The 24,965-nt window shown below is 39.7% G+C and overlaps 2 protein-coding genes and 1 long non-coding RNA gene across 5 annotated transcripts; 1 reads left to right on the top strand and 2 right to left on the bottom strand.

Annotated features, from left to right (window-relative positions):
• The first annotated feature begins 786 nt into the window (after window positions 1-786).
• zmp:0000000930 (telethonin) lies at window positions 787-2,193 on the top strand. The gene is made up of 2 exons (XM_067238426.1): window positions 787-1,072; window positions 1,366-2,193. Exons 1-2 carry the CDS (start codon window positions 939-941, stop codon window positions 1,772-1,774), a joined length of 543 nt encoding a protein of 180 aa, XP_067094527.1. The 5' UTR covers window positions 787-938; the 3' UTR covers window positions 1,775-2,193.
• Window positions 2,194-3,279: 1,086 nt separating this feature from the next.
• Window positions 3,280-15,205, bottom strand: ccdc127a (coiled-coil domain containing 127a). The gene is made up of 2 exons (XM_067238729.1): window positions 14,806-15,205; window positions 3,280-3,662 (listed from the first exon to the last, which is right to left on the bottom strand). The coding sequence occupies exon 2, from the start codon at window positions 3,648-3,650 to the stop codon at window positions 3,357-3,359; it is 294 nt and encodes a 97-aa protein (XP_067094830.1). The 5' UTR covers window positions 3,651-3,662; window positions 14,806-15,205; the 3' UTR covers window positions 3,280-3,356.
• Window positions 15,206-18,684: 3,479 nt separating this feature from the next.
• On the bottom strand, window positions 18,685-23,698 carry LOC136944452 (uncharacterized). 3 transcript variants are annotated; one of them, XR_010876767.1, is made up of 3 exons: window positions 23,252-23,680; window positions 19,661-19,785; window positions 18,685-18,923 (listed from the first exon to the last, which is right to left on the bottom strand). It is a non-coding gene; the product is annotated as an uncharacterized lncRNA (long non-coding RNA). The 3 variants fall into 3 exon arrangements; XR_010876768.1 differs by lacking the exon at window positions 23,252-23,680 and adding an exon at window positions 22,993-23,242; XR_010876769.1 differs by lacking the exon at window positions 19,661-19,785 and having other exon boundaries at window positions 23,252-23,698.
• Between the last annotated feature and the right edge of the window lie 1,267 nt (window positions 23,699-24,965).

The following is a 24,965-nucleotide window of genomic DNA, read 5'->3' on the forward strand; positions in this document are numbered from 1 at the left end:
AAATATATTTCATGCCAACAGCACTATAAGAAAACAATGTGAGGACAGGTCCATCCATCCATATCCAAATCTACAGTACAATGTCATGTGATTACATTGCCATGGTGCATACCTCACATCCTCATAGTAGAGATAGCGACAGGTTCCCTGTCTCTCCTGTCTGTCCACAAGACAGGAGAGCAACTGCACCATCTACTACCAGAATACAATAGCCTTTGTAAATATTTTCCTGGCTTTCCTTGAGCGACTGCACATTAATAGTTTTACTTTTCCAAAGAAGCGGTGAACCCAAATGGCATCTGAAACAAAACAATTGGTTCCAAGCATGTCACCACTTACTATAGGTCTATAAATGTATCACAATTAGTTGAAAACAAAGATATGGTGAGAGTCTGATGGACACGTACAGAAGGTGTGAAGGTTAAATGTTCTCTGTATAGTGGCAGAAACTTTTGACATTGGATTTTCCTCCTGAAGAACGTGTACTATGTCATGCACTTGTTGCCAGGATTCATTTGATACATTATGCATTGGTACATGGTATGCCATTATACCACGCTCTGTACATTGACGACACTAACCTGGGAAAAATGTTCCCTTCGGTGATGTTCCAGCTAAGGAATTTCTCAGTGATGCAAGAGAAAGTTGAGAATGATGAGGCAGCTAACCTTTTGGTGGGGCGCTGTGTGATTACGTCTCATCGGAATAGATGTGGGATTCGTCACTCTCCTCGTTCCTCACAAATGTAAACCAACCTGCGGCACTCCCCTTTGGACACATTCTCCTAGCTGTGATAAAGTGGGATGGAAATAGCACTGGACATTATTTAAAAGGTTGTTGAGCAACAGACTCTCAGACACAAACAGATCCTTCATTCATAACTAGAGTCTATATAGGTTTAGTAGTACAGACTATCCTACTGTAGCTATATATACAACATGCATTGTTTAAACCGGGGGAGCTGCTACCTTGTGAACAGTCACAGCGATGTAAGTGAATCCAACGAAAGACAGAGGGAGTCTTATGAAGCCTCCTGGCTGGACCTGGTGCTGGAAACTAGACCATGGCAAGAGTAAGTACTCTGTTATGAAGAATACAGTAATAACTTTGCATATTAAATTTATATTTAAAAAAACTAGAAGGAAAAAACATTAATTGAAAGAACACAACTTGTTTTCAGATATGTTCATCAGCATAGTAAATTTCACTTTATATTTTTAACTATACACAGCCATCACAATGTCTTGATAATGAAATAGATAAAGAAAGGAAACTTCATACAAATTTGATGGGTCTAAAATGACAAGACAACAGTCTGCAGTGGTGACAAACTCATGCAGCTCATTTCGTTTTCTTTATCTCCAGGTCAACTGTGTCTGAGAAGGACACCTCACGCAGGGAGAGCTATGAGCAGAAGCAGGTGGCCCACCTTCTGCTCCGCAGGAGCCCAGACCAGTCTCTCTGGCTTGGCAGACAGGGAGGAACCATAACCAAACACCAGCTCCCCCACAGGAGCACCATTCCTGACCCTCCCCTCACCCCCAGCCAGACGGCTCTTCCCAAGGCCTCTCGTCGGTCCCCCTCCCCCACAAATCTCCGGCAGCAGCTAAAGTCCATCATGGACCTGGAGAGTAACGGAGTGTGTTTAGACAAGCAGGAGGTCTCCCTCATTACCAAGGACCTGCCGAGGGTCAGCCCTCCCATCCGCGTCAACTTCAGAGCCTCCTGCCTCATCTCCCCACCGCGGGAGTCCTCCCTGTCCTTTCAGAGATGAGAGGGATGATGGACTGTTTGACTTTAATGTGTGGGCTACAGTAAATCAGCATATCAAGCATATGAAAATAAGGGAAGCAAAAAAACACTGAAAAACGTTCCCATGTAAAGTCTTCTTTTGATCTCCCCAGTATGAAACAGTACCATAGATATTTACCATGTTTGCTCTGATAACTTTTGTCAAAACTATCATTCTAAATTGGACACAGAAAACAGAATGAACACAATAGGCCACTATCAAAAAGTATTTAGGGGGCTGTGCTTGTCTCGCCATCTATTGGTGAAACACAGAAACTACTGCACTTCAGGTTTATAATGTCTGGGATTGTACTGTATATACAACCCATAGGCTAGTGTGAAATGTTAACTGGTCAAGCTAATCAGGAAGACAAAGGCTAATAAACAGTAAATCCACACAAAGGCTTTATTTACAGGATCGTAGAGGATGGTCTCCAAAATCTTTTTGATGGTGCATTGACATACTATTTACACACAATTGTGTGTATATCTTTACATTTACATAGACAAATATAACTCTCAATTCAAGCTTGATACCATCTATCTGGCTTAGGAGGTGTAGAGTTGTAAAAAACTATGGATTGCATGAGCTCCACAGGTTTACCTGTGGTCAAGTTTGGATCTTGTGTTTACAAAATCATGAGTGTGGATCCAGGATGAATTTGACCTTTTATAATTATGATACATTTGATAATATGGACAAGAATGACCGAGAAACTGAATCACCACCTACACATATTCATGAAGCACACATGTACATGTAGGGGGTTAAATATTGGCCAAACAACCTAAACTAATTCCCCTGTGGTTTAAAGGAAGATGGGAAACTGAACAGTGTATCAGCATGAACCAAATAATGCCAATACAAATATAATTACAGTTATTTGACTCTATGGGTTAAATCAGAGTAAGAATGGTCAAAGTAAGGTTAAAATGAAATAAACATTTAATAACATTCCAAATTAATGAAATCAATTACAAGGCAAACATGTTACTAAATGAAAGTTAACTCTTACCTACTCTACCATGATCATTGTAAATCAGAGAGAAAGCAAGACATGAGCAAGGAGTACATTTACATTTACATTTAGTCATTTAGCAGACGCTCTTATCCAGAGCGACTTACAGTAAGTACAGGGACATTCCCCCGAAGCAAGTAGGGTGAAGTGCCTTGCCCAAGGACACAACGTCATTTGGCACGGACGGGAATCGAACTGGCAACCTTGAGATTACTAGCCCGGTTCCCTAACCGCTCAGCCATCTGACTCCCGAGTACAAGGGAGAACTGAGGAGAATGTCTCAGGAGATGAGGAATCCACAGAACAATGCTTTACCATTCCCTTTATACACAAGGATGACCAATCAGACCAAATCTTTACACAATGGGGTGTGAGAGCCATCAAGTAGAAGGTCTTTCCAGAAACTCCAGACTTTAGCATATGAGAGGTGGGGGCAGGTTGACACCCACCCTTACATACACATGCAGGATATAAAGCAAATAAATAATATAATAACAGATTAAAATAACACACTGCTATTAGCCATTTCTTATTCATGATAACATGTTAAACAGTGATTGTCAAGTAGTTCCACTCTTGGGCATCAAGAACCAATATCAGGAGGTTCTTCTCCATCTCCAGCCTCTGCTCCTTGGGCAGGATGAGGCTGCAGTAGTAGCTCTGCCTGTCCACCAGCTCTCCCTCCAGCTCCTTCAGCGTCGCCGACGCACGCCTGTGCCACTCGCTTTCCCGGTCCAGGGAGTGGCGCAAAACAGCCCCGGCAGCACCCGACTCCAGAACGTTCCTCTTCTCTTGCTCCAGAAACTCCCTCTCTTGCTGCAGCTGCTTGCGTTCTTCCATGAGCTGCTGGCTCTGGGATATGGAAGACCCAAGGGCAAGTATTAAGATGCCTCCATGTGTCAACCATCCTTGCCGCCTTGCTTACTAACGTGGCCCCGTCTCAACCACGTGTAAACGTTTGGACCATCTATGCTTCCATGCTATTGGTTGACGTCAACATACCCACCCCTTTTTGACATTGGGACCAACATACCCACCCCCTTTTTTGACGTAGTGTCTGTGCTAGGTTGTACGTAGTCCTACTGTGATCATGTGGGCTCTTACGTAGCTATTATTTCGTATTTGCAAACTATTCAGTGTCATTCATTTTACGAAAATTATGCACCTCGACTGGGGAACGGGGATGAATGCAACCATAGCCTATAAGGACTCCAAGCGCAGAGCATACAAAGAGATTGTAAATAATTGATGAAAGGTCATATACACATTTATTAAAGACTCGTTTTGGCATGGAAAAAGTATTATGCTGAAACTTTACAACCACCAAAGTGTGAGTGAAAAGAAAACTATGTGTGCGCTATGCCCCATGTATGGTCAGAGGTGATTCAAACATTCAATAGCATACCAAATAGGCAAAGGAATGCACCAGATATCTGGCCAAAGGCTGCTCAGCCAATGCAAAATAGCGGCATGGAGATTAAATCTGTTCACATTTGTTACATACTGTATTTGTTCTTACAGCCGATATGGTCCCGTTTCCCAAACATGGATTAAGCCTAGTCATTTTTCTCTTACTTTTGGACTACAGGTTTAATCCATGTCTATGAAACTGGGCCATTAATAATGTGCGCTCCTTGCTCAGGTTTAATTAATGGCACTCTGTTCCTTGCTCCACTAATTTACAACTCCGTTCAAACATGCTCTGACAAACACAGGTCTCTATCCTATATTAGGTTCCCATCCCTATCCAGGGGGAAAACCAGACCCTGTAAATTTTAATTTAGTCTCAATTACATTAAAAGTATTTTGTACATTCCCTGTATTGGATATTACTTGTATATTGCCATGGGTATTACTTGTGTTTTATTTCTTGAATAAGGCTACTCTGTGTACTGTCCAGCTGTCTTCAACCCTGTGTATTCCTAACCTGCTTTATTGTAATGTTATTTTGCTTGCTGTTGCGCCAAAATGTATCCTTGGGTATACCCATCACATTGACCAGAGGCTCTGCCCTTACCATTTGTGCTCTCACACTACCATCTAGTGGGCACTTAACGATCTTAAATGTATAAAAAAAATTGAAATGTGAATGATATAGTATACAAGCTTAATTATTTTCTCAGTAAGTAACCAGTAGCTTACAAAATAGTCTACAGTTGTTGATCATGTCACTGCCTATTTATATTAGCTTACTTCCTAACCTTAATTCAATCAAGATTGGTTGAGTGGGGAGTGGGGACAGCTTTTATCTTTTGCAATGATCGTTTTCTGAGGCCTGTTCCATAAAGGCCGCTCAAAAAAACTTCAAGTCCCAAACCTGACTTGCATTAGATTAATTAGTCAAGCGGGGCTAAAGCGGTTCCATAAAGGCCAATTCCAGCTCACACACTCTTACTAATTCAAGTCAGATTTAAGTAGTCAAGCTAATTGCGCATGCACCCTATTCTTAAACAGCACGAGAGGTAAAACATGGATCATACAATCCACCACGGCAAAAGCAATGCACACGGCCACGTGACTTCTTCCAGAAAGAACGTTCCCTTTAAATCTTGTACAATGACAGCCCTCATCCACCGCTTCACCAAAATAAAATGACACGCCATGATTGACGTGAATGATAGGCTACGTAGGTCAAGGACCTTTTTAGACCTTTACTTCGTTGATAAAAAAAACAGACACCCTCTAAACACATCTAAATTGACTTTTTGACATTGTTTAAAGATCCTGTAAAGTGGACCTGAAAACTAGTTTTAAGTTCGCCACACCACAGAATAATGTGTTATTAATAGTGGTGGGCATAGATTATTATTTTTTTATCTAGATTAATATCACTGTAATCTTGGCGTTAATCTAGATTAATCTAGATTAAAATGGCTCATTTGAATTCCGCCAAAGGCATTCAGAATATGTGTGCTACCCAATGACTGAAAGTAAGTCTTTGAGAACGGGTTTCTCAAGCCAGGTGGCGCATTAGACAAGGAGCTCATCTCCTGTTTCCAAAATGCATCACAAACACAAGTATATCTTATTGAACATAATTTATTTTCATCACCAATTATCATAGTAGAACAGCTTACTGATTCTGATTCTGCTTGAGAAAGCTGTTCTACTATGATAATTGGTGATGAAAATAAATGATGTTCAATAAGATATACTTACATTTAGTCATTTAGCAGACGCTCTTATCCAGAGCGACTTAAAGTGGTACAGGGACATACCCCCGAGGCAAGTAGGGTGAAGTGCCTTGCCCAAGGACACAACGTAATTTGGCAGAGCCGGGAATCGAACCGGTAACCTTCAGATTACTAGCCCGACTCCCTAACCGCTCAGCTACCTGACTCCCTTCTCCATACTTGTGTTTATTAACTGTTTATTAGATTAGTTAGCTTGGCTGATAGAGCTGTGCTGACGGGTTTGCCTTGGTTACACTCAAACATCGTAGTTTGACGACGACTCTTTCCCTGCGCTACATCAGTGCTTGGCCCGGCATCTTCCGCATTAGCTAAGGGATGGTTTGCGTTTAGGTGGTATTTGATACTGGAAGAACTCCTACAGTAAACTAATTCCGCATAGCACAAGGTGCAAACGACCTTAGTCTTGTCGAGGTTTCCATTGGGAAGCTTCTTAAAAATACATTTTCCCTGAAGCAAACCAGGCGGCTTCATAGCTGCATCCATGTTAGCACGTCACGTTTGATGTGATAATTTCATACACAAGGCATACACACAGGTTCGAAGATTCGTTCTCGCCCCCTACAGTGCAATTCGGCTAGGTATACATCCGCGCTAAAATATCAAGGTGAAAGTCATCATAGCTTGCGTAGTATAGACCCAGCTCCCAAACCAACTTTGAGAATAGATTAACGGCGATATTTTTTTTTAATCGCCGATAAGAGTCGCAGCGCGTTAACGCCGATAACGGCCCACCACTAGTTATTAACTACCCATCCAAATTCGAATGAAAAAATAACACCGACAAGTATGTAAAATTAGGCTTTGAAATCATGAAAAAATCAGCAGTCTTCTCTGCTCGAGACTGGGGGGGGCGTGTCGCTTGAAGGAGCTGAAGCTCCGCCTCTCGCTGCCTACCTACGACTCAGATAATGGACGCTATATCAAGCCGAACAAAACTATAGACATATATTCTGTCTCTGGTCCATATATGTTAAAATTGTCCGCCGTGAAATGGTCAGTGGCGCAGAGGCGGCTGTTGGAGTTTATCCGAAGCTTTCCATGAGCGTGGCTCTTCACAAAATCTATCCACCTATTTTTCCTTTCATTATCAACAGGGAACTTAAATGGCGTTTCAGCGCAGCTGGAGTTCTTGCATCCAGGGAAGATGCAGTTGCGGGTGGTTGGAGACATCCTGAAGCTTGCTAGCTAGCTGATGTAAGCTACAATAACAGTACAGCAGGAGGAGCCATTCAGTGAACTGACGTAGATGGGGCGAAATGAGTAGATATGGCATTTTTTGGCTCCGCCCATTAAAACCTGATCTGTAAACGGAAGAGAAAATGTTCTTCGGTTTTACTCCACATTTCAGTGCGACAAAGTTTTTGCGCTTTGCACATGCTTTCAAGAACTCATTTCACACGTATATAATGTACTTACAAGCAAAACATGGAATTTACTTTACAGGATCTTTAATGTAATGTGTTTTTGAGTTAATGTAATGTGTTTTTGAGTTAATGTAATGTGTTTTTGAGTTGAGTGTTTTGTAAGGCCGTTTCCCATTTGGGGGAGCGTGTGTTTGTATTGGGGGGAGGTGAGTACATCATCCTTTTTGGGGGGAGTTGACTCGTATTTGGGGGGAGTGTTTTCATTTGGGGGATGCACTCATATTAGTGGGTGTAATTTGCACTTCAGGGCCTCCGTACAAAACACTGCTTTCTGAAGACTGAAAATAGATAGTGTACATGTTATTAACTTTGATATTGCCTTACATTTTGTTTTAGAGGCGTAGTGTGTGTATTGAAGAGGTCTGTCCTTAAAGGCCATATGGCAGGTTTATTTTCCCAACGAATTTGCGCTATTTGCTTGTTGGTAATAAACATTTAAACTGTTATCCATTGCATTTGATGTTGTTGGGTGTCAAAACGGAATAGAATACGAAAAAGTAGCTACTTTTTGCAATGATTCTTCTTTCCCCCACAATGCATTGCATGACGTCACGTTGGGGAGACGACAGACCAAAGCCTGCTTAGAGACCATTGAAATCGATTAGAAATAAACACTAGGCTAGTATAGAATGTCTAATATGGTCTCTCCTAGTACCATCAAAACGTGGGACATCTAATCGGAAATGTTCTTACAACGTCGGGGAAAATATTTAATTAGGGATGATCTTGTTGGGATTTTACAGGTGGGACTGGCAAGTTAGCCCATAGCTGTAAACAAAATAAAATGCCATGTTACTTGCACTGCCCAGCTTGCAAATAATGAGGATAGCCTACCGAAGTTGAGTTAGCTAATGTCGTTAGCGATGCTAGCTAACGTTAGTTTGGTAGCTGTAAATAACATTTCACTGGGTCTTGCAGCTGTTTGATTGACTGAAATTATTATGAAATGTTATGTTCTACTAGCCATTTGCCTGCTTTAGCAAGTCACAGTATTTCCAAGCCCTGATAGTGTAACTGAGAAGACGCAGTAAATAATTCATCTTTCAAGTAATAAGTCCCGTTCAAGTGTTGAGCAATAAATTAGCTGCACGGTCTGTAGAGATATTGGGAAGAAGTTGCAATACAGTACATAACAGAAAGTGTTTCATTCTGCAGAAATTGTGTAAATGTTTAAAGATCCTGTAAAGTAAATTCCATGTTTTGCTTCTAAGTAGGCCTACATTATATACGTGTGAAATGAGTTCCTGAAAGCATGTGCAAAGCGCTAAAACTTTATCACACTGAATACGTTATGTCAAACCGAACAAAACCGTATAGAACTAGAGGGTACAATTTCTGGGGAAATTGTAGGGGGTGCTTGCTTGCGTCGGTTGCACAGGGGTCCGTTTTTGAATGACATTTTTACAACTGATTTATGTATATTTAATATGAAAATGCATACTTATTATTTATAAAGATTAAATAGAATTAAAGGCATTTTTTTTTGCTGCTCATTTACAACTGAAAATACGAGTGAAGTGTAGAATGAAATAGATGTCTTCTCATTTCCCCTGCAAGAGGCAGCCTCATCGTTGAATCAAAACGAATAAATTCGGCAGACCGGTGTAAAAATGGACCTAATCTCTATGACTTAAACTCATTTTAAGTTTTTCCCTTCTCGTGATATTTTCAGGCATGTAGCCTACTCATTGCATTCATTCATTAATAAAGAACCCCCTTTGAAGATTATTCTACGACGTTACCCTGCAGTAGAAGATGGAATCGCGATTCAGACAGTCCCATCTGCTAACTGAAAATATGCCCCCCAAAACGTAAATAAGCTTGACATTTATTTAGTGGAAAATCGCTCATTCATAAAAAGCTCACTGGTAGCGATCATTGTCAGTAACAACGCAAAATGCGATATAGCCCTGTGTGGAGAAGCTGCCCCGGTAAATTGTACTACTACGGTACAGTACTAGTAGACTACTGCTGTGTTCGTCTTGGTAGCGATTGCGTTGGTTGAATTGGATTTAACGTTCCGTTGTACGGTTTAGGCTGAAATTAATTATTTTCATGAACAGATTGGCAACGTTTAGGCTGTGGCAATGAAGTTCAGGTTAGTAGTTAGATAGACTTTTGATTAAGTAAGGGGAGTGCCGAACATGTTCTGTCGCCGTTTGACTTCCTACAGCTGTGTAGATGTTTTTGTAGTGTCTCGTGTAGGCTACAGCATTGCAGTGAGCAACACTGGTTTGAAACCACAGGTAATGATAATTTCACCCACCCATGTTTACTTGTAATGTAATGTCATAATAAATCCTACAACGAAAATGTATTTGTGAGGAATGTTTATTTTAAAGATTGAAAACAGATGCATCATAGACCACTGTAGTATGTGTTGCCCGGGCAACAGAGGCTAATGTCATGATGCTAATGCTTCAGTGAAATAGTAGACTACCGTTTCCAAAAGTAGATGTGGGCCTACTTCCTTAATAATATCAGCTAATATTGTACATTACATTTCATAATTGTGTTTCACATCACAAAGTAAAATAGTTATCACCCTGGCCTCTTTGCTTGTGGCGTTCCTGCAGCTGCCTTGCAGTAAAGCTATAGTTGGCCTAGCTATCCCCCAAGTTAACAGATGTGAAACGAATGTTCTATTACAGGTAGTCACGCGTGTTTTCGTGACGTTAGTGACGTAGTGACGTTAGTAACGTCAGTGACTGTGGCTAGCAAATTAGCCACCGTTAGCTTCACTTTTCACCACAAAAACGCAATTTCTACTTAAACCATGCAACGGAAAGTAAATACAAATACAACCAACGCAATCGCTACCAAGACGAACCTTTTGACACCGCCGTTGTGTATGTAGTCCAAATATTGACTGATCCTTAGGGGGGCGAAAATAAATAATAAATAAATAAATAAACTAGAAAAAGCTGTTCCTGCGAAACAGCAGTGAGAATGCTGAAAACCTGAATGGGGATAGCTGACCATGCTAAAAAAGCTGAAAAGTGAAAATTTTGTAGAACGTTATAAGCTGAAGCTTCAAAGCAACCAAAATGTATTTTTGAAAGGGTCTGGAGCAGCATTCCAACAATGATTTGAAAGGATTTACCATTACTTTTAAAGGGAGAATAATTTGCACAAAAACCTTAATATTTTAAAAAGTATAAAAGTGAGAAATGAGAAAACACCCGCAAGCTGAAATGAATTTCAAAAATGTGTGAGTCACACAAAAGAGGCAGTGTGGAAGCTGAACTGCATCATCTTAACAAAGCTAAGAGATTAAATAGCCTAAAATGCTGGAGAAGCTGAACTGTTAAACAGAAGAAGAAGTAGGCTAGGTAGTCGTAACAAGAATATTATCGTTTTAACAGCTGAAATTGTAGTTGGGATAGTAATAGCAGTATCAGATGTAGCCTACCATTGAGTGCGTTTACTCGGCTTTCTTAGTATGATTCAATGTGTTGATGGAATGAAACATACAGCAGTAGAGCCGATACAGGAAGACATGGCGACACTTTGTTGCAGAAGGATGATGGTGCAAGTTTTGGCCGTGGAGCATACAACGATTAATAAAAAAGAATCATGTAGACGCGTTTATTGAGTAATCGCATAACTAATTACACATGTAAACGGAGTAATCGTATTATTGGTATAAACCGACAATTGCTAGTAATCGGGTTTCTCATGGTCAAGTAAACGTACCAATCACCTGTGTGAGAGACTGAGTCTGTCGTTACGGTGATGGTGCAGCTATGATTGCTAACGCGCTGAGGGCAGAGAATAAGAGAAATGTAGCTAGAATCCACACCTCAAACAAGATAACCTAGACGCAAAACTGTACGTCCAATCCAAAATATAAGGATATTTTCCGAGACCCAAGACTCTGCCGAAACCAGAGATATTCTTTATATGTCTGTGCAGTCAGAAATACGACTCTACCTGCAGTTTCAAAAACGTGTTCCTTTTGCTTTCCTGGTGCGTGTTTGTTTGGTTGCCACGGCGATGGAGCAGCTGTGATCGCTAACGAGCTAGGCAGAGAGAAAAACGAACATTTACCTAGCATCCACACCTCAAACAAGTTGACCTAGACGCAAAACTACACGTCCAATCAATAAAATGAGGATATTTTCCGAGACCCAAGACTCTGCCGAAACTAGAGATGTCCTTTATATGTATGTGCGGTCATAAATATGTCTCTACCGGCAGTTTCGAAATCGTCTTCCTTCCTGCTTTCTCTGACGGATTTTACCCACCTCTCCATTGAAGTTAGTGAGAGAATTTGAAAGGCTGCTCTCGCTTCAAGGCCCATAGCTGAAAATCTGTAAATGTGAGCTCTTTAGTAGTTACATTGGCTGAAAGAGGACAATTTTTCCTACATTTTAAGGTATAACTTGTTTCTGTACGTTAAACTATATGAACGTTAGAGGAATTTGTTTGACAATTTAGTTGAATATCAGAAAAAGAGCAGCCAGCAGTGTGCCACTCTGCTAGCTGCTCCTTCATAAAAATCAAAAAGGAGCAAAATTTTTAATGTATTTCAAACTGTCATAATTCAAAATTGGCTGAATATTTGAAAAAGCTGAATCATTTGGGAATAGCTGAATGTCTTGTGAACATTTTAAAGGTTGAATGGTGTCTCTAGCTGAAAGTATGCTGAAGTAGTTACGTTTGAAAGAGGAGGAAGCTTTTTAATGATTTGAAAGGATTTACCATTACTTTTAATGGGAGAATAATTTGCACAAAAACCTTATTGTCTTAAAAAGTATAAAAGTGAGAAATACCACAAGTCATAGCCAACATCTCCTGAAGGAGCTGAACGTTTTGATACAAGAATTGTAGGAATCGGTGAAAGTATGCAGAACTAGTTAAAGGCCAAAAAACGGCGGAAGAACTAAGAAGTTGATATAATAATAATAATAAAGAGAAACAGGAAAATAATAGTGAGAATGCTTAACAGCATTCTCACAATAAATAAATATATATGTGAGAGAACAAAGGTTGTGCTCTCGCCGAAGGCTTGAGCACACCCAATTAGAATGTATTTGTTCAATGAGTGAAACACAGATGCATATAAATGAAATGTTCCCCTGAGCTGTAACAGTAAAAATGGACACCATGCAGAGACAGCAGACAGTGAGCTCTCCAACTAGGCTACTTCTAACACATTAGCTACCATTTCACCAAAATATAATTCTACACCGAGTAGCCTAATATCAATTTAGCAGTTTGCACTAACTCATAGCAGAGATACCTCTGGAAAAGTTATGTAGTATAATTATAACAAGCACACACAACTGAGTGATGAACTGCTGGCGGCGGTGGATGGTCCAGGTGCGACCGGAGGATGAACGGCCGGGGGGGCGATGCTCGGTAGGGCTCCGCGCTGCAAGAGAAGCCGTATGTTGGTGAACTCCGTCTGTCTCTGGTCCATGTTAAAACTGTCCGCCGTGAAATGGTCAGTGGCGCAGAGGCGGCTGTTGGAGTTTATCCGAAGCTTTCCATGAGTGTGGCTCTTCACAAAATCTATCCACCTATTTTTCCTTTCATTATCAACAGGGAACTTAAATGGCGTTGCAGCGCAGCTGGAGTTCTTGCATCCAGGGAAGATGCAGTTGCGGGTGGTGAGAGACATCCTGAAGCTAGCTAGCTAGCTGATGTAAGCTACAATAACAGTACAGCAGGAGGAGCCATTCAGTGAACTGACGTAGATGGGGCGAAATGAGTAGATAGGGCATTTTTTGGCTCCGCCCATTAAAACCTGATCTGTAAACGGAAGAGAAAATGTTCTTCGGTTTTACTCCACATTTCAGTGCGACAAAGTTTTTGCGCTTTGCACATGCTTTAAGGAACTCATTTCACACGTATATAATGTACTTACAAGCAAAACATGGAATTTACTTTACAGGATCTTTAAGTATATTGATAATATATATATTATCAATATACTTAGATATATATACTATATACTATATATATAGTATATATATATATAGTATAGTATATATATAGTATATAATATATATATATATACTATATATATATATTATCAATATACTATATGATAATATATATATATATATTAATATATTGAGATTAAATGCTAGATGCTATTTTCATAGATTAGCGATTAATTTTATTCAATACTTTATTGGAAAAGTAAAGGTTGTGGAAGTAGGCCAGACATTATTAGAATAATCTGGTGTATATTTTAGATTTTTTGACACAAATCTGAAAAAGATCTTGAGATTAGCAAGGATTTCATGCTATTTTCAGAGATTAGCGATTTTCTATCATTTAAAAAAAAGTTTTATTGAAAAAGTAAAGGGTGTGGAAGTAGGTCAGACATTATTAGAATAATCTGGTGTAAAAAAGGCTCAAGACGCACTTGTTCCGGGAGTACAACGGTACTTAGGAATGGTTCGCTTGACCCGATGTTAGTTTCCTCAAGGATCACAATGACTCTTGCTCAGAGACTTGTTGCTCTTGTGGTTAGTGGTAACTGATTTAAAAATGTTGTACTCGCTGTGATATATTGTTTTTATTATTGTTGCTTGTTTTTTCCACAGGTACACTTGCACGTATAGCGGTTCATGTTGTTTAATTGTAACTTGTTTAACTACATGCTCTTATGGTTCTTCCCTTTTGCACTTACTTTGGTTGTTCACAATGTGTGCTTCATGTTTTGGCTACTCGCAATGTTTTGTGGCTATCTTGTTGTTATGATCAGTGACCTATGCACTTTGTAAAGCTCTCTCTTGGAAGTCGCTTTGGATAAAAGCGTCTGCTAAATGAATAAATGTAAATGTAATGTAAATGTGTATATTTGAGATTTATTGACACAAATTTGAAAAAGATATTGAGATTAGTGAAGATTTCATGGTATTTTCAGAGATTTGCGATTTTCTATCATTCTTTTAAAAACATTATTAATAAAAATTAAAGGCTGTGGAAGTATACCAGACATTGTTGGAATACTCTGCTGTTTGTTTGAGGTTTTATAGTCATAAAATCATTATAAAAGTCATCATTTTTCAAAATTTTAGGGGTAATTTTCACCCGGTCCTTAACTCGACGCTGCAAAGTAGCGTCTTCTGAATGTGAGACGAATGTCGAATGTTGAATATGAAACTAACTTCACCTCGGAAAGTATACTTGAAGTTGTTCCACTTTAGCACACAAAAGTACACGTAATACACTTTAAATTGTGCTTTTCTACAATTTAATTCCAACTAAAATATATTTAGTACAAAATTAGTTGTTCCAAAATAGCACACTTCAAATTAATTAATCATTCAATAACTTGAAGTATACTGAAGATTAATCAGTCTTCAAGTATACTCAAGTATGCTAAGATGTAGTATACTTAGCATATTTATTTTTTACCTGGGCTTGCTCACGTTTGTTGGAGTTTTTGTCACCCTGAAGTCCAATAAACACTTTGCATCAAACTTTGCTGAGTTCCAGTGCTGTTTGTGAACTTAGAAAATTGGTTAAAGACTTTGATTTTTTTCACTACACCTGAAGCACTGTGCTGACCAGCTGTCTCCAGTGTTCACCAACATCTTTAACACCTCCCTGGAAACATGCCATGTGCCAGCCGTTTTCAAATCCTCCTAAATCAACCATGTGCCCAAAAAGCCAACAAAATGACTACTGACTGTGGTAATTAAGTATTTTAGGCGTATGCTGCTGGCACTCCTCAAATTTATCACGGACCCTCTCCTGGACCCCCTGCAGTTTGCCTACAGAGCCAACAGGTCTGTAGACAACGCAGTTAATAGGGCCCTTCACTTCACCCTCCAGCACCTGGACTCCCCGGGATCCTATGCCAGGATCCTGTTTGTGGACTTCAGCTTTACTTTTAACACCATCATCCCGGCTCTCCTACAGGGAAGGAAGATTGTGGCCGACTCCTCCCACCCTAGACACACACTGTTCCAGCCACTCCCCTCGGGCAGGAGGCTGCGGTCCATCAGGACCAAAACCTCATGCCACAGGAACAGTTTCTTTCCGTCTGCAGCTGGCCTCATCAACAAGGCCCAGGACCCCCAACTGACACTAAAGGCCCTTGCACACTGAGTGCGAAATTTTCGTATGCGTTTTTTCGCAATTGTCAGCCTCAACATTCTGTGGCTCTGAATTGCCCAAAAACCTATCAAAATGCTGGCTATGGATGCGAAAAACGCATTAAATCGAACCCGATCCGAACCTTTTTTTGATGGACGAAAGTTTCGGGGGCAGTGTGTAAGCGCGATTGACATAACGTGAGGTCGTATTTATTTTTTAACGTGCGAACATTTCGGACACGAATTTCGGACTCAGTGTGCAATGGCCTTAACTCACACATAAATACTGAGTGTTACATTAACGCTCCTCTGACACACAGTCTACTGCACTCTTGTTACTTTTTATTTATATCTTATTGAATACTGCACAGTTTGTTAGTATTTTTGTTGTAAATATCTTACATTTTTTAAATGTCTTACTTTATATTTAAAGACTGCACACACTTTTAGAATCATTATGTTTATTGTATGCACCAGCTCACTAAAGTAAATTCCTTGTTGTGTAAACTACTTGGCGATTAGACTCTGATATTTAAAGACTGCACACACTTTTAGAATCATTATGTTTATTGTATGCACCAGCTCACTGAAGAAAATTCCTTGTTGTGTAAACTACTTGGCGATTAGACTCTGATTCTGATTATACTTGTAATAATATCAAACAACTGTAGTCCATTGGCCCAAAGTCAGGCTCACGTCAGAACTAAAGGTCATGGGGGGTTGTTCGTATGTACATAAAGTATTTTTATTCAGACTTGAAAGTATGTGACATACTTTTTATTCAGACTCAAAGTATGTGACATTTTACAAAGAGTGAGTTTTTCTCCACACGTTTTGTATAAAAACATGTGTATTCATTTTTCATTATTTAAATATCGAATAATTCAATGAAATCGTTTGAATAACTTTGATGTCTAACATTTAGTGTATTTTTTACTTTTGAGTTTGTTCATTGAATCAGTAAGAAGCATGCTTGTTACAGTACATGTGATGAGTTACCATGTGATGGCACTAAAGCAAAGAATATCTCTCTCACTCTTGTTCTGTCGCTCTCTCTCTCTATTTCTTCCTATCTATTTATGGTCTGGGTCAGGGTAGGCTATTTATTTATAAACAGAAGATAACTTCTAAAAGTACTACTAAGCATACACCATGGACAACCAGTCTCTGCTTAGTGAACTTAGTGGACCCCTACCTTTCCATGTCACATTTCACATCCCAAATTAGACATTATCTCAGGGGACATTTTTCATGGCTCACATCAAGTTACCAAAACATGCTGATGTGTTAAGTCTAGTTAAACTAGGCTCTCATTAGATTTAAAACTGTTTGTGACCGCAATATCATCCTAAATATCCCAAGCATTACTATTTGGATAAAATGATTTACTGCTTTAATGATTAACTCCAAGGTGAGAATGTAAACGTATGTAAAATAAACAAGTTAACAACATAGTTTAACAGGTAAACTAATGACAGCTGTAAACTGTTTGCTTTTATTTATTTTAAATGATAATAAAAATAAATATCTGGGGGGAAAATAATCAGAATTGTTTTCCTGATTGCTTTCCATTATTTTAGACAACATGTAGGGATCTTCACATAATAGTCAAAGGTAACACATTTATTTACTTTGATGACCCTTGGTGAAAAAGTTCAACTGGTGCATAATAAGTTATTGCTTGCCACGAGAGACACATAGCTTGGTCCTCAAGTCACAAAAATCCTGTCACATAATATAGAACCGTTGAAATAGTAAAATACATACTTGGTATCATATCCTAAACCCAGGAGTTTATTTGAGTTTGAAAAATCTTGCAATTCAGAGAGGCCTGTTTGTGACCTGACAACATAAAATCTAAACAAAAAAATTTATACATTATCATGGGTTGTTGACTATGATGGAAAGTATAAGATAAATCTATAAGGTTTTAAAATAAATACATATTGTAACTGGATAGAAAAGTATTTTATATCCCTCTTGTGAACATACTGTAGGGAGAAGATACAGAGTACTGACGGTTAAAATGAAAAGTGTTATGTCCCCGGCCTGATCCAAGCCAGGTTTTCTGTTTGTTGTGTTCTTGTTTTCCAGGTGTTGGCTCCAAGCTCCGGGTCTCCTGCCACATATTCCATCCTTCCTGTGAAATTGACACACCTGCAACTCATCCCCTCATCAGCACCACAGTATTTCAACCCTGGTTTTCCAGTCTCTCGTCATCGCCAGTTCAACGCTTCTACTAGACGTGTTAGTGTCGGCTCCTGTTTTAAGGTAGGTTATCTCAGTATGCTCAGTAATCGTGTGGAATTCTGCCTGTTACAGACCATGCCACATCCTTCTTTGCCTGTTCTTCGGCCTGCCTGCCCCCTGTGGATCTCCTTCGTTCCCCTTGTCCTTTTTTTGTTAATAAACCTTTCAACTGTACCTTGAGTGGAGTCGTGCATTAGGGTCCACCAGCTAGTAGCCAGTTGGTCAATCATAACAGAAAAGTGTCAAAGCAGAAACATTTGTCTGCATGTAGCTATAATTAAATATGTGCTCCCTTATGGGATAATTGGCATATATTTTGTTCTCTGTACTCACGTACTGTATATTTCAGTGTCAACCAAAAGTCTAATTCATCTGGGAGGGGAAGACCTCTCAGAGACGATGTATAGATACTACTTAACATTAACAGTTCAAGCATACACCATGAAATAAGCTTGAGAAAGGCGAGTAGCAGCAGTTCATCTGTTGTACCACTAGTCAAGGAAAAATAAATTACAAAATAAAAAACAATATAAAGCTCCGTTTGTGTTATTTTTTAATAATTATATTAAGCATGTTTTAGTTTTAGTCTGCCCCTGTTCAGTAACTGACCAACTCCCATCTGAGATTTCTTGGGGATGGAATCATCGCAGCTAACCCTCTATTGGACGCTTATGCTAATGCCAAGACTGAGGAATGACCACTCGTCTCGTTTTGTAATTTTTGTGGGTGAAAGATTTGTACTGGACTATTGCACATGTTATTTGTAGTATGAAATTAATTACTTTACATGTGGAATGTGATTCATAAAATATTGTGATAATGTTTATCCAAAGCAATGTACTGTGGGGATTTGAACATGCAATCCCTTGATCTGCAATAAAAAGCTCTACCACTGGATACAAGATCAGTAAGGAGTACCTTAAGATGCTAGAGAGGTGAGATGAAGTTGACAGGATTTTTCAGTGTCTTTATTTGACTATGAACCCAGAACCCCAATTATCTGCTACTCCTGGATGAAGGTTTACTACAAGGTCAAGCCTCTACTGAAGAGTAGTGAAGAGATGTGACCTGGAGGAGTCCACCCTGCAGCATGAGTCCACAGCCTCAGCCCTGAGGAAGAAGCAGACTGACAGTGTGGCAGAGCTGGGAGAGCAGATCGACAACCTGCAGCGCGTCAAACAGAAGCTGGAGAAAGAGAAGAGTGAATACAAGATGGAGATTGATGACCTTTCTTCTAACATGAAGGCAGTTGCTAAGGTCTGTGACAACAAAACATCTCAACAGGTTAAAATAGTAATATCCTATTAATTACCCAACGAGATGGACGGACGGACAGACAGACAGTCTGACTGATATTTTTTCCCAAGGGGGACTTTGACTTAACCTGGCTCTGCCCTCCTACGTACTTCCGCTCAATTTTGATTTTGCTTCTGTACTAGGTCTGGCCATGGTTAATTTTCTACCGGCCAATCAGCGAACAGAGGGAGTGGCTGTCGTGCGCTAGTTTGTGTTGTAGTTCCGTAATGGCGGCGGAGAAAGATGCGAGCGAAGCCATTCGGTCCGTTGTGGCAACGCTTCCGATTATCCATAAGCTAAAGCCAGAGCAAGAACAAGTTTTGCTGAGTTTTGTTGGTGGCCATGATGTTGTGGCCCTCCTCCCTACAGGGTTCGGGAACAGTTTGATCTTCCAGCTACGGCAGCTAGCTCTGTTACAGTAGTGGTGAAGGAATTGGCTAAGGCGAACGCTAGCGATTGGTTATGGCAGATCAGCATGGCTCTGGGCAGATCCAATAGTTTTAAACTTCAACAGAGTACCCGCCTACAAGGAAGTCAACGCTTGTCAATGGAGCGAGGCCAGACTTCCCTATTTTTTTTATGTATTGTGTGGAAAAACTTGACCAAGTGGGCCACTGTCAAATTACTTATGGAGTACTTCGTGTATTTTGTCCCCAACAGGAAGAAGCTGGCTCAGCGTCTCCAGGAAGCTGAGGAGACCATCGAGGCCACCAACTCCTAGTGTGCCTCTCTGGAGAAGACCAAGCAGAGGCTGCAAGGGGAGGTGGAGGAACTTATGAATTTCTTAAATGTCAAAAACAGTAACACTATAACAGTATTCCACCTTTTTTTACTTCACAGTAAAAAAAGGTGGAATATTCAAAAGCAGTTAGAGGTTAATCTGGTGTTTTATGTGCTCCACAATTACTTTATTTAACTTATTCTTTCACTTTACTTATTTCATTTACTTTCACATCCTTCAGAGAGAGCGGAGTTGCTTCTGTACAACTCTAAGCCCTTGCAGGTGACAGCTGCTCTTGATTAGATAAAAAAGCATGACAATGCAACAGTCACCTAACAAAACTCAGAACAACTTTTAAACATTGTAATACATTAATTAAATTTTTTCAGCACATTAAACATACACGTAATCAATTTGGTATTTATATACATATTTTTTTCATCGAGGGGGAGGATCTGTAATGTAATCACAAACCTAAAGTGAACTGTAGCTTCAGGAAGTGAAAAGGCTTGTGAGACATCATACAGTACACCATGTCTCCTTTACATGGGTTTGTTGTCATATTTGTTGGTAGTTGTAAAATAAGTCATGTTTGGTTCATGGTCTAAAACTACAGCAGGCACTACAGAAATGGAACATGACAGCAACAGGCCTGGACATTAATTATTTTAAATTAGTATAAACGTTAAGTTGAGCAAAATGCCTTTTGTGCCTTCCTGAGAAAGGTACTAGTATTTTTGCCCTCCATAAAGAAAAAATCATAATATGATTTCCTTTTCTGCCTATGACATGCTTTCTGTTTTTTTTTTGTAGTTCATGGCCTGGTTAAATTACTCTTGATCCCATATGGTGATGCTCTGACAAAGCACGTAAGAAGAGCTTCAGGACCCAGTCTGAGAATCAGGTGTGGACTAAATATTTTTGTTGCCAGCACTGGAACCCATGAGAATTACATCCTGTCTTGGTGCCCTTGAGCAGGAGTTGTTGGCAGCCACTGCATTTCAAACTTAACAACAGATCTCAGTGATATTAATAACTCCCCTTAAAGTTCTCACAATGAGAGCCAGCCAAGCAAATTCCATTTCGGCCTCTACTTCCTCTCACACTAATAACCAAATCCAGGAAACGTTCACGCTATAAGTACTTCAATGTTTACAAATCTCAGAATCACTCGATGTACAATTTATCCGTACACATCCTTTTACGGATTAATTGGGTGTGCTCAAGCCTTCGGCGAGAGCACAACCTTTGTTCTCTCACATATATATTATTATTATTATTCTTTTTGCCCCCCTAAAACTCAGTCAATATTTGGCCTACATAGACAACGTAGGTGTCAAATGTTTCGTCTTGGTAGTGATTGAGTTGCTTCTATTGGAATTTACGTTCCGTTGCATGGTTTAGGCTTAAGTTAAGTTTTTGTGGCGAAAAGTGAAGCTAACGGTGGCTAATTTGCTAGCCACAGTCACTGACGTTACTAACGTCACTGCGTCACTAACGTCACGAAAACACGCGTGACTACCTTTGGCAGAACATTCGTTTCGCATCTGTTAACTTGGGGGATAGCTAGGCTAACTATAGCTTTACTGCAAGGCAGCTGCAGAAACGCCACAAGAAAAGAGGCCAGGGTGATAACTATTTACTCATTTTAGTTTGTGATATGACACACAATTGTGATGTGTAATGTACAATATAAGCTGATATTATTAAGGAAGTACATCTACTTTCGGAAACAGTAGTCTACTATTTCACTGAAGTATTAGCATCATGACATTAGCCTGTGTTGCCCGGGCAACACATACTACAGTGGTCTATGATGTATCTGTTTTCAATCGTTAAAATAAACATTCCTCACATATACATTTTCGTTGTATGATTTATTCTGACATTAGTAAACGATTTGTTGGTGAAATTACCATTACCTGTGGTTTCAAACCAGTGTAGCTCACTGCAACGCTGTAGCTTACGCGAGACACACTACAAAAACATCTACACTACACAGCTGTTTAGGAAGTCAAACGGCGACAGAACATGTTCGGCACTCCCCTTACTTAAATCAAAAGTCTATCTAACTACTAACCTGAACTTCATTGCCACAGCCTAAACGTTGTCAATCTGTTCATGAAAATAATTAATTTCATCTTAAACCATACAACGGAACGTTAAATCCAATTCAACCAACGCAATCGCTTCCAAGACAAACACAGCAGTAGTCTAGTACTGTACCGTAGTAGTACAATTTACCGGGGCAGCTTCTCCACACAGGGCTATATCGCATTTTGCGTTGTTACTGACAATGATCGCTACCAGTGAGCTTTTTATGAATGAGAGATTTTCCACTAAATAAATGTCAAGCTTATTTACGTTTTGGGGGGCATATTTTCAGTTAGCAGATGGTACTGTTTGAATCGCGATTCCATCTTTACTACCAGGTAACGTAGAATAATCTTCAAAGGGGGTTCTTTATTAATGAATGAATGCAATGAGTAGGCTAAATGCCTGAAAATATCATGAGAAGGGAAAAAATTGTACCCTCTCTAGTTTACATAGTTTTATATGTTCAGTGTTCCTCATGAGCTCCCCCAGTACATGAGGGGGTGACCCACTTGGATCAGACCCAATTTAGAATCAGGAATGACACAGGGGGGGAGCCTGAAGCAAGAAGAGAATTGAGAGGAGCCTGGAAGGCAGCCAAAGCAAGCCACTGAGGAACCTCTTCACCTTAGACGACTGGGAGTCAGTTTACTATAAGGGATCCCCCACAGACATCTTCATTGTCAAATATGTGTGCAACGTGTAGTATGTCTACAGAGGGGCACAGTATGAGGAAGGCTATTAATAGAATCAAGAGTCAGGAAGAGGCCAATGTAAAGGCCAAAAGGGAGTAACAGTCAAGACAATGCAAAATCAAACAAATTAGAAATATGGCTGCAAGTATGCATTACTTTACTTTACTTACTTTACATTACACATTGTAGCGGGGTTTGCTCTTTAAGATTAGCAATACTTAATTTATAATAAAGTATCTAGTTCTCGGGGGCACCACCTCACCATTTGTTTAAAGGGACTGAGGAAACCTTATTTAATAATATTTAATAATAGCCTTTGTAATAATCAGTCTAATCTTAAAGTAATTAATTCTATGAAAGTAGAGCATATCAGATAATGTGAGGGATAAGGCGAGTATTATACACATGCCAATGTCACAAGTAAGAAATGTACCAATATCGCGGTTACTTTTGTCGGTTTGAAGAAGAGTCAATAGTTCCGTTGTCCGGAACGGATGCGAGAACACGCCGGAGGTTTGTGAGGCGTACGTATCACTCCATGGGTCCAAACTACATCTGGCATGTAGATGGATACGATAAGCTTCTCTCAAACGTGACTTCAAAGTGCGTATACTCATCCTGATGTTGTGATTGGTTGACAACATTTCAACTATCACGTTGTATGTATGCCACAGAGGATAAATGTCCACAAACATTTGTCTTCTTACCTCCTCAGTGACAAGGATTTTCCCATCACACTTCCCGTCAATCTCTCTTGACAACCAGACCCTTGAGGTACAACTCCTTGACATTGGGTATATAGCAGGCATTCTCATCAGCAAAGGGTGCAGTCTGGGCCTCAATCCTCTCACTCAGACTTGCAAAGGTAAATCACAGCTTTCCCATACTGGGCCATCTCCGCGTCCGTACTCATGGTGGCGGGTTGCTGGAAGGAATAGATATTCACATAAGAAAATGAAAACAACCAAGGGGTCTGTTTAAATTCACAACTATGTCAATATATAGTTAAGCCTTGTGGGATGTCCATCCACCAAATACTTCATATAAAACATATTCTCTCCGCTTTTTTAGGACTTGCTGTCGTAACCTCCTTTACATCTACAAGAAGTCTGTGTAAGACCTCAGCATTTACTTTGGTAACCTGATTTGAGTTATAAAAAAGGGGCTCTTGAATCAAAGTCTAATTTGGGATGTGTCACATGCAATGGCAGGCAACTAATTAAGTCCTTGATCTCAGTTTGAAAGACCGGGTCATTTATTTTCCAGGCCAAATATCTCAGTTGGAAATGTATTACAGTATGTTTAATATGTGAGAGGCTATTTGTGGGGGTGATACGTAAGGTCACATTACGTGCTTTTCACACTCGGTGTCCAAGTTGTAAAATAGAACATTTCAACCACTCAGCAGTGCCATGGAATCTAATGTCGGTGATAAAACCTTGTAGACGCTTGATTTAAGAGGTGTTGTCGGATGTTAGAGCCCTGCTGCAGAAACACAGCAATGAAAAAATATTTTGGGAACTGTCAGGGAAGTTCTGATGGTGCTGTCTACTTTGAATAGTCAAGATGGCGGCTTAATTCAATTTATTTAGTTAGTACAGTACATTAGCAAACAGACTACTCTGACCCCGTCATAATAAAGGACATGTATGCTACAGGTTGTTCGGAAGAGTGGTGAAGAACATTACATACACACTGCCTTATATAAACTTATGACAAATGGTCATTCTGTATGGTCAATCAATCAATGTAGCTGTGTCGGTGATTGGCTAACACTATTCAGTGACATTTGAAACAATAGAGACTCGGGCCTGGTGTCCCAAAGTTCTCTGATGTTGCATCTCTCTCAAGATAAAGAGATAGTAAAGATAACATATGGTCATCTTCAAACAATAATTAATTAAACACAAACAATGAAACAGGACACAATCTCTATAGCCAAAAATTCAGAGCAGCTGCTTCAATTGACCCTTCCAGAACTTCTCCCCCCAGGTGACGAGAACTCTAAGGTCATAAATACCTTACGACAATCAGACTTTATTCCCTACAAGATATAACATTCTACACCCATATTGACCCTACTTAAACTAGCCACTGTCTGTCCTTTATCAATGAACAAAGGAGCTTACAGATTACCACTTATAAAACACATACATGTAACTATGTCCTAAATTTCTTTCACATAACCCAGTTCATTCTGTATCTGAAGAATAAAAACGTTCTTAGTTGAAAGCATTTTTAGTTGAAATACCACTAGGTTTTGAGGTTTTCACCCACAATATAGGCAGTAAGGGCAACAATAATCTTGATTGATTAATAGCAGCTGTTGCCTGTTGCTGGCAAGACTGTTAAAAAGGAACAAAACGGAGGTCTTTGCTATTTAGTCTAGAACTATTTGTATTAATCCACTGCAAATCTGTA

The sequence above is a fragment of the Osmerus mordax genome, chromosome 6 (assembly GCF_038355195.1).
Source record: "Osmerus mordax isolate fOsmMor3 chromosome 6, fOsmMor3.pri, whole genome shotgun sequence".
Taxonomy (NCBI): Eukaryota; Metazoa; Chordata; class Actinopteri; order Osmeriformes; family Osmeridae; genus Osmerus; species Osmerus mordax.